The 11,359-nt window shown below is 34.9% G+C and overlaps 1 protein-coding gene across 1 annotated transcript in view; it reads right to left on the bottom strand.

Annotated features, from left to right (window-relative positions):
- The window catches only part of LOC106475843 (2-amino-3-carboxymuconate-6-semialdehyde decarboxylase-like), a gene marked incomplete at its 3' end in the record, with an annotated part of 5,515 nt that extends 2,538 nt beyond the window's left edge, over nucleotides 1–2,977 (bottom strand). The window contains exons 1-2 of the mRNA XM_013936515.2: nucleotides 2,729–2,977; nucleotides 1,528–1,672 (exon numbers count right to left, since the gene is read on the bottom strand). Of these exons, the coding sequence (XP_013791969.1) occupies nucleotides 1,528–1,672; nucleotides 2,729–2,791 (208 nt within the window). The remainder of the gene's footprint in view (nucleotides 1–1,527; nucleotides 1,673–2,728) is intronic.
- Nucleotides 2,978–11,359: the final 8,382 nt, after the last annotated feature.

Genomic DNA, 11,359 nt, shown 5'->3' with positions numbered 1-11,359 from the left:
AAAGTCCAACGAATAATAACCAGGAAGAGATGTCCCTGAACAGTGCCACGACTAACGTATGATATGGTTGAAACTAACTCATGACAACTTTCAAGGTCATTTATAAACACACCAAGCTTCTGTCCGACATGTTGCAGCTTTATAACACACGTAATTAAAATGCTTTAGTAAGTCTTGTTTTACAGTATAAACAACCTTAAAATGCTTTAGTAAGTCTTGTTTTACAGTATAAACAACTTTAAAATGCTTTAGTAAGGCTTGTTTTACAGTATAAACAACTTTAAAATGCTTTAGTAAGTCTTGTTTTACAGTATAAACAACTCGAAAATGCTTTAGTAAGTCTTGTTTTACAGTATAAACAACTCGAAAATGCTTTAGTAAGTCTTGTTTTACAGTATAAACAACCTTAAAATGCTTTAGTAAGTCTTGTTTTACAGTATAAACAACTTTAAAATGCTTTAGTAAGGCTTGTTTTACAGTATAAACAACTTTAAAATGCTTTAGTAAGTCTTGTTTTACAGTATAAACAACTCGAAAATGCTTTAGTAAGTCTTGTTTTACAGTATAAACAACCCTAAAATGCTTTAGTAAGTCTTGTTTGAGACTATATAAATAACCTCATAACACAGTTAGTATGTTTTGTTAAATCTTGTTTTTTAAACAGTATCATGTAGAACAGATCTTTTTACAGGATATACACGTCCAAGTTGATCGTTTTTTTTTTGTTTGTTTCTTTTAGAGTTTTGCCACATTGGCATCTTTGTTGTGTCCACAGCGGGGAATCGAACCCCGGATTGTAGCGTTGTAAGTTCGTAAACTTACCGGTGATCGTTAACATAATAAGTTTTAAATTGAACAAAAGCCAACGCTCATTCAAAGTAAACCTTCTCTAGTCGTGATAATGAATCTTTAGGAGATATCAAAGTAAACCTTCTCTAGTCGTGATAATGAATGTTTAGGAGACATCAAAGTAAACCTTCTCTAGTCGTGATAATGAATGTTTAGGAGACATCAAAGTAAACCTTTTACTAGTCATGATAATGAATGTTTAGGAGATATCAAAGTAAACCTTCTCTAACCGTGATAATGAATGTTTAGGTAATATCTGTCCTGCATTATCAATGAACTGGCGGCGCCCTAAATAAAAACTGTAACGTAAGGCTGGCTGGGTTGAGCCATCATCAAACAACACACACAGTAACTTTCTCATTACAGTTCCCCGCTGCCTACGGATTTACAACTCTAAAATCAAGGGTTCGATTCCCCCCTCGGTGGACTAGATAGCCCAATGTGACTTTGCTACAAGAAAATACACACACACACACATTATCATTACAACTTTAGTGGAGCTACTTATAATCACATAATGATCTGTTTAAGAGCTTTTGAAAGGAAATCTGATCTATTAGAAAATAACTGTGTTATAGAAGCCTTGATTATAGCACGTGACTGTACTGTATGTACTTGTAACTGTAAAGACTGAATGTATTTATAAATCTTACAGTTCAAACTCTAACGTACTATTACCTGTTCTGTCCATATCTTGCAGTCGAACCACAGAGTCCCACGTGTTTCTTGCCACAACACGAAACAGTGTGCCGTCATCTTTCATCATCCGGGCTTTTTCTTTTCCACAAGGAACCATATTTACCCATCCACCATAACCATATCTCTATGAATGTAAAAAAAAATATATATAAATAACTTTATAACAAACTTAGGGTGTTTTTAGTAAGTCTTGTTTTACAGTGTATAAATAACTTTATAACAAACTTAGGGTGTTTTTAGTAAGTCTTGTTTTACAGTGTATAAATAACTTTATAACAAACTTAGGGTGTTTTTAGTAAGTCTTGTTTTACAGTGTATAACAGCCCTAAAGTACTGAGTGTGATTATTCTTATTGGGGTAACGGGACACGAACAAAGGATCCACAGTCCGATACACTAACCGATGAATAACGCTTGGCCCGGAAATTTAGCTAATTTCTAAACAAACAAGTATAATACAGAAAAATGGCAAGTTGTTGTTAAAAACACAATATTAAATTTGTGTATATTTTTTGTTACTCGTATACTGCCCCCCCCGCTAGAAACCAGGTTTCGATACGCGTGGTGGGCAGAGCACAGATAGCCCATTGTGTAGCTTTGTGCTTAACTTCAAACAAACAAACAATACTTGTATATTTTAAAGCAAAGACATCTTGGGCTATCTGCTGTATTCAGTGAGGGGTATCGAACTCTGTTAACGATGATCATTTAATATTTCGGTTTCATAAAAAAATATTGTCCAGCGGTAAGTTTATGAACTTAAGTATCAAAAATCCGGGGTTCGATTCTCTGGTGTGGATACGGCAGATATTCCAATGTGGCTTTGCTCTCAAACAAAAACATCCACATTCAAAAATATTTATTAATTTACTTTGGCTGTATTTAGTCGTATTTTTGAACCATGCATCTAATTAGAGTTAGCAGCTATCGTTTCAAAAAGAAAACTGTACGAAGGATTCAGCTTTACACGTACATAAGCTTCCTCGTTATTGGTTCACATTTCACGAAGCAAACTTGAATGGCTATAAATCTGGCATTTTTCCAAAAAAAAAAATTATTTCGAAGTATAGAAAAATAGAATTCTTTAAAATACGACGACTAAATCTAAATTAAATTCTTAAATAAAACAAGAAACTTGTACGTTAAACACCACCTACTGATGAACTTTATAACTGTCTCACCTCTTTCAAGGAAGGCCATTTTTCCGGAAGAATATGAGTGTGAACATCCACCTTGAGTGACATACTGATAATTAAGCCGGCTGGCACGAGCTGAATATTTTTAAAAGGGTTATGACCTTGGTAACAACTACCCGCTAGGCCTGGAATACGAACCCAGTACGAAAGATATGGATAAATACGAAGAACTTGGACTTTCTACAGAACAAATTACCAAAGAAACATCTGGCGAACATTGTACAACACTTGTAACTTCCTCCCGTGTGTGCACACGTGTATAAATAAAGAGCAACGGATTCCTGAATAATATTTACATTTGTTATGGCGTGAACGCTATTTGCTGGCGATGTGTGATGATAATCATTTATATATTTGATATAAGACCGTAGTATTAGTTCTATTGTATTTCTTAACACTGCTTTCTTCACTCGGTCTTGAGTTTTATATCAACTGTATATCAACCACACTTTGACAACAATATCTATATAGATGTTTGGGTGTAGAACTGTATATCAACCACACTTTGACAACAATATCTATATAGATGTTTGAGTGTACAACTGTATATCAACCACACCTTGACAACAATATCTATATAGATGTTTGGGTGTAGAACTGTATATCAACCACACCTTGACAACAATATCTATATAGATGTTTGGGTGTAGAACTGTATATCAACCACACTTTGACAACAATATCTATATAGATGTTTGGGTGTAGAACTGTATATCAACCACACCTTGACAACAATATCTATATAGATGTTTGAGTGTAGAACTGTATATCAACCACACTTTGACAACAATATCCATATAGATGTTTGAGTGTAGAACTGTATATCAACCACACTTTGTCAACAATATCTATATAGATTTTTGGGTGTAGAACTGTATATCAACCACACCTTGACAACAATATCTATATAGATGATTGGGTGTAGAACTGTATATCAACCACATTTTGACAACAATATCTATATAGATTTTTGGGTGTAGAACTGTATATCAACCACACTTTGACAACAATATCTATATAGATTTTTGGGTGTAGAACTGTATATCAACCACACCTTGACAACAATATTCATATAGATGTTTGGGTGTAGAACTGTATATCAACCACACTTTGACAACAATATCTATATAGATATTTGGGCTTCAGTAAATCAACTTTGATCATATGTTTTTTGAACGAAATTTGTTTTAGTTTGAATTTAAAGTTCTTTTCCATAAAACATATTTGAAGCTCAACAGTTCATAGCTTCCCTAATAAAGTTGGTACTGGCTACTGTTACTGGTGCTCAAACGTTTTTCGTGACGTCAACTTTTCTGACCAATCGTATTGTTGCACTTAAACCTGTGCTAATTATTGTTATTATATGACATGATAGTAGTGATATCGCCCCTCAATGGCACAGCGGTATGTCTGCGAAGTTACAACGCTAGAAACCGGGTTTCGATACCCGTGGTGGGCAGAGCACAGATAGCCCATTGAGTAGCTTTGTGCTTAATTACAAACAAACAAGTAGTAATATCTGTCTGTAAAAGTACTTGCTTTTTTTTTAAATTTGTACTTTTAGATATGCATTATATGCTTTTATAGTATAATCCCCCACCCACCTCCCCGAACAGTTTGCCCACCAGGGCTCAGGTCAATCAGTTCAAAGATAAGGACGGTTATAGGCAGGTTGGACAAATATAGCTTGGTCCGAAGGTTCTACAGATGAACTTTAGTAACTGAGAATACTCCGGACCCACGTGACGGGTAGTAACCTCAAGAATTTGATTTCTAATTTAGAACGGCGAAAAGAGCATTGTTGAACAAGATAGCTTCCTTTCATTTGATGCAAAATCAGGCTTTTCTGCGCCTGCGCAATAGACTAAATTTTGTATGATATAGAAACTATTGGGTACGTCGGTGGCTCAGCGGTAAGCTCAAATGCTTATAACGCTAGAATTCGAGGCTCGATCCTTCAACGGACATAGCGCAAGTAACCCATTGTTGTGTACGTTAATATGAATCACTAATACAGTTGTCCTCCAGTGGACCAGCGGTAAGTTTACGGACTTACAACTCTACAATCCGGGATCCGATTCCACATGAAGAGAATGCAGATAGCCCATTGTGTAGCTTTGCACTAATAAAACAACAACAACTAAGATACTCTTTTGTTGACGCTGTGGTTGGAGGCCCCGCTCCAGGAACCAGAAGATACCTGCTGATCCCGTTTTATGATTTATGAGTAAGTCAATATATAGCTTGCTATGATCTGAAGTTTGTACTAAATAAAACAAAGGAACTTATTGGAGTAACTTCACATCGATACAAATATAATTCCTGACAAGTTGTGGAAGACTCACGTTACAGTTGCAAGCTGCTCTGTTTCTTGACCACAGAAACACACCAGCTGTACGATGTTTGCTTCAACACCATAGTCATGCCTGTATTAATATCACGTATACCGTACTTTCTGTTACTACCACACACCTGTGCCTCTGTTAATTTAAGACACTGTCTAACGACACTCTGTTACTACCACACACTAAATTGTGCTGTGTTACTATAGTACACAGAGTTGAGCTTGTGTTACTACATTCTGTTACTACAGCATACAAAGTTGAACTTGTGTTACTACACTCTATTAATACAGCTTACATGTTTGAAGTTGTGTTACTACAATCTATAACTACAACATACAAAGTTGAACTTGTGTTACTATGCTCTGTTACTACAGCATACAAAGTTGAACTTGTGTTACTACACTCAATTAATACAGCTTACATGTTTGAAGTTGTGTTACTACAATCTATAACTACAGCATACAAAGTTTGAACTTGTGTTACTACACTCTGTTACTACAGCATAGAAAGTTTGAACTTGTGTTACTACACTCTGTTACTACAGCATACAAAGTTTGAACTGGTGTTATTACACTCTGTTACTACAGCATACAGAGTTGAACTTGTGTTACTATGCTCTGTTACTACAGCATACAAAGTTTAACTTGTGTTACTACACTCTGTTACTACCACAGCGAAGTTTGAACTCATGTTACTGCAATCTAATACTACAGCATACAAATTTGAACTTACGTTACTGAACTCTGTTACTACCACACAATGTTGAACTTGTGTTACTGCACTCTATTACTATAACATACAAGTTTGAGCTTGTGTTACTACACTCTATTACTACAGCATAAACTTTGAGCTTGTTTTACTACACTCTGTTACTACAGAATACAAAGTTGAACTTGTGTTACTACCACACAAAGCGGAACGTGTGTTACTACACTCGGTTACTACAGCATACAAAGTTGAACTTGTGTTACTACACACTCTTACTACTACACAAAAAGTTAAACTTGTGTTATTTTACACACTGTTACTACAGAACACTGTGTTCTGCCTGAGCTATTAAGATCTGTGTTCATAGGAAACTTCAATTATTTGGCCACCATTTTCACACCTTCGTGTGATATTTTCAACATAATTTTAATCCCTGTTACAATGGCCACCATTTTCACACCTTCGTGTGATATTATCAACATAATTTTAATCCCTGTTACAATGGCTACCATTTTCACACCTTCGTGTGATATTATCAACATAATTTTAATCCCTGTTACAATGGCTACCATTTTCACACCTTCGTGTGATATTTTCAACAAATTTTTATCCCTGTTACAATGGCTACCATTTTCACACCTTCGTGTGATATTATCAACATAATTTTAATCCCTGTTACAATGGCTACCATTTTCACACCTTCGTGTGATATTAATGGTGGCCATTGTAACAGGGATTAAAATTATGTTGAAATATCACACGAAGGTGTGAAAAATCAACATAATTTTAATCCCTGTTACAATGGCTACCATTTTTACACCTTCGTGTGATATTTTCAACAAATTTTTAATCCCTGTTACAATAGCCACCATTTTCACACCTTCGTGTGATATTTTCAACAAATTTTTAATCCCTGTTACAATGGCCACCATTTTCACACCTTCGTGTGATATTTTCAACAAATTTTTAATCCCTGTTACAATGGCTACCATTTTTACACCTTCGTGTGAAGATAAAATAATAATTGCTTAGTATGCTATGTTAATAACTGACTTATAATTAAAAAGAAATTTATGTTTAATATCTGTGATATTATCAACAGATTTTTAATCCATGTTACAATGGCTACCATTTTTACACCTTCGTGTGATTTTATCAACAGATTTTTAATCCCTGTTACAATGGCTACCATTTCCACACCTTCGTGTGATATTTTCAACAGATTTTTAACCCCTCTTACAAGATAATGATTACCAGGAATAACGATACAAATATATATTAGTCACGTGATGGCGTTCAGACTGATGAAACATTGGTTGTCTCCAAACTTATATGTACTTAGGATGTAACTGGTTATTTAATTCTGGATTGAAGTCCCATTTACTTTAATTATAAGTACAACTGGAACTCAAAATTAGATACTTTATTGATAAGTTTATCTGTTTAATTATTATTAATTCCATGGTACACTGTTTTTATGTTCCTAGTCGAAATGCCCACAATTGGCTCAGGTGGTGAGTTAAAAGGCTTATAATGTTATAAATCTGGGCTCAATACCCGCGGTGGGCACAACGCAGATACTCCATTGTGTAGCTATGCGCTTGAAACAAACAATAAATACAAAGATAAAATAATAATAGCTTAGAATGTTATGTTAATAACTGACTTACAATTAAAAATAAATTTATGTTTAATTAGCAACAATTGATTTATCTAATACGAACCCTCCTAACCAGACAATTAATTAATTATCGGTCCTGAATAATATCCAACAGATGGCACTAAGTGCAATGGTATTAATAATGATTTCCAATAATACGTATGTATGTATATAAATATATATATATATATTAAAGAGTATATAATACGGTAATTTATAAAACTTCTAATTTCTTGAAAATTCGTTGTTTAACCTATTCGTGTTTTTCTTTAATTAAGACGAACTCATTCAGAGTTAACAGAGCAACAAACCCATTGTTGTTATTTTATAATCGTCGAACCTACAGTTAGAAAACCCTATCTTTTTTTCACTCCACTTGATTACACCACATTAATGTTCTATTGTACATAAATAATAATAATGATGATATATTTAAGTAAGTTTCAACGAGATATTTGTACAAAACAATATTAGAAAAGTGAATTTCTGAAGTTTCGGCCAATATTTTGCAATGGAGTGCTCATTTTCTGAATATAACAAAGAAAGATAATTATATTAAAGCTACATTTAAAATTTAAACGTGTTTGTTATAGAACATTTGGTCTCAAACAATCATTAGAAAGAATATTAAAAAAGACGGCAGGTACCGTGCCATCCGAGCGCCATTTTGTTGGAAGAATTCAACGTACCCGTTTTGCACCTGGATACTCAAACGCCTAACAAATATGTTATAGGTCAATCTCTTTTCATAATTATGTGAATATTGATAATTTTACGTTCGATTTTAAGTATTTCAAAATTGAATTTAATCATGAGCTGTGTATATATTAGCAAATTACTAGTAGCTTAATTATTACTATAAATTAATGAATGAGCACATCATATAGGCTTAACTAATTCGTTTAGAAACTGAAGAATTTTTTATACTGGAGATAGGCTTAACTAATTAGTTTAGAAACTGAATAATTTTTTATACTGGAGAAAAAAGTGTACTTTAACATGTCATTCATGAATATATAATCACAAATAGTTATTAATGCCATGTTTAGGCAATAGATACTTCTTACAAGATCGTGATTACCAGGAATAATGCTACAAATATATATTAACAATATATTCGTCACACGCGTGATGGAGATCATACTCGTGAAACGTATAGAATATTTTTGACAACAGCAACGTTTTGTTGTCAACAACTGTTTCTTTCTGCGGTTACTTCTAATTTGTGTGAACTATCTGTACATGAATATACAACTATGTTTCAACTTGTCAATTATATTCATTTGGTACTTTGCTGACAAGTCCCTTTACGCGATTAATTAAATGGTATCTGTACTATTTACTGTTATAATGCAAAATATGGTTTAGAAATAATGCCTTATAAAATTAAATTTCTTAATTTCAACTGAAGTGAACACTGAATTAGATATTATATACACTATAGATATCAAAACTTCATGCCCCCAGATGGCACAGCAGTAAGTTTGAGAACTTATGCTAAAAAAAACAAAAAAACATTATTTAGAGGCATCACGCCCAATTAATCTATTTTTATACAGACGTTACAAAGGTGATAGGTCAAAGTCAGGTCGAATCTCTCCCATGCTGAGATGGCACATAAGATCCGGTGCTGAACTCCAGCTTAACTGGTACAAAAAGGTGAGAATGGTGACACATTACCTCCAGACGGTATGTCATTCGATCACAGGTCAACCTCCAGATAATAGCTGGTGCCCATCATACAGCTGGATAGATGGGATGTCATTCGATCACAGGTTAACCTTCAGATAACAGCTGGTGCCCATCATACAGCTGGATAGACGGGATGTCATTCGATCACAGGTCAACCTCGAGATAACAGCTGGTGCCCATCATACAGCTGGATAGACTAGTAAAATGTCTGGCCTAAGGACACAACAGCTTGATGCAAGCTAGCCTCGAACTCACAACCATCGACTACGTGTCTAAAGCCCGGATCCAATGGTGGTAGGTTATTTCTTAAAACTGACAGGTTCCGTGCCCCTCCAAATATTACTGTTCACCATTACAAATATCCGTGACGTTGTTCTAAAAAGTGAGAACTTGACATGAGTTCTATGCTATTTTTTAAATCCTTGTAATTTAAACCGTAACACTCTCAAACAGGGCCTTCGTAGGACCTAGGCACCTTCAGGATATTAGACCCTCAACCAATATTCAGTTACTTATATATATATATTGTTACGTCTCCGGTTGCTAATTAACCTTCCGCAACTTCGCTCCGACGAAACTTGCGACACAAGTTCTTTACTTAATAAAACTGATTTATTCTTTCCGAATATAACTTTATCGATACACTCAACTTCAACAATCGCGTCAAAACAAACGCTAATCAACGAACGTCAACAATACTTCCGACTGCAGTTCAGTTACTCACTATCTCCACACACATTACATTCCCCTCTTTTATATACCAGCCTACCCTATATCTAGTAAGAACTAGAACATTCCCCAAAGTAACGTTGCCTAGAAACGTTGCGTCACAGTAGTCATGTGACTCGATGACGCAACAATATATATATATATGTGTGTATATTATATTCCCTTCTTCATCTTGCAGGTAAATAGCTGAAACATGTCGGATGGTTATCGAAGAAAACATGAATCTGGACATGCCGAAAGAAAGAAAATAGGATCCATGGAGGAAGAGATACGAAAACAGCAAGGCTTAATGTTAAAATGTTTTAAAAAAAGGACGACGCAACAACTGACAGTTTTGGTACTTCAAGAAGTGTAGGACAGGACATCTCTATCTCTGAGACTGATGATGTAGCAGCATTTTCTTGTTTTCAACAGGAATGTGGTGTTCAAGAAGATTGTTCTCCACCTGAACCACGACCACCCGTGTGTAGGGAGGAGCAATGCAGAAGCAGTGATACTGCTGAATGGGAAGTGAATGCAAATTTACTGAAGTATTATGCAGAGCACATTCCGTCACAAAACGTGGATGCAGACTTTGATGACAAAAGTTGTCAACAGTTTGGTGAAAAATAAACGATTTGTCCAAAAGGAATACTTCTACAGACACATGGCAAATGGTGAGATTATTAGACGTGACTGGTTGACTTATTCGCCTTCAACTGGAAAAGTGTTTTGTTATGTGTGCAAACTATTTTCTAATGACGAGCATCCCAATCAATTTGAAACAGGATTTAATGATTGGAAGAACGCCACTACCAGAATATACTCACATGAGCAGGGAAAATATCACTTACATGCACTCTATAACAAGTTGCAGCATCAGAAAGCTACTAGAATAGATGCAGAGCTGGAATATGCCAATCAAAAAGCATGTAGATACTGGTTTGAAGTTCTAAAAAGAATAGTAGCTGTTGTGAAATTCCTTTCTGAGAGAGGCTTAGCCTTTTGAGGTGACAATGAAATCATTGGTAGTTCAAACAATGGGAACATTCTTGGGTGTATTGAATTATTGGCTGAATCTGATCCTTTTCTTCATGAACATGTTGAAAAATTCAAAAATCCTGGGAAAGGATATGTGTTCTACCTCTCTTCGACTATTTGTGACGAATTTATAGACATGTTGGGATTAAAAGTTAAGGAACATATTATTACAGAAATCAAAGATTCGAGGTACTACGGTGTAAGCATTTATTCCACACCGGATATTAGCCACACTGATCAACTTACTGTAATACTTCAATATGTGCTCTTTGATGGAAAAGTTAAGAAACATATTAGTACAGAAATCAAAGATTCGAAGTACTACGGTGTAAGCATTTATTCCACACCGGATGTTGGCCACACTGATCAACTTACTGTAATACTTCAATATGTGTTCTCTGATGGAAAAGTTAAGGAACATATTAGTACAGAAATCAAAGATTCGAAGTACTACGGTGTAAG

Source organism: Limulus polyphemus, unplaced genomic scaffold (genome assembly GCF_000517525.1).
Source record: "Limulus polyphemus unplaced genomic scaffold, Limulus_polyphemus-2.1.2 Scaffold9270, whole genome shotgun sequence".
NCBI lineage: Eukaryota > Metazoa > Arthropoda > Merostomata > Xiphosura > Limulidae > Limulus > Limulus polyphemus.
Note: the sequence above shows the minus strand (reverse complement) of the source record. Positions and strands in the feature narration are given on the sequence as shown.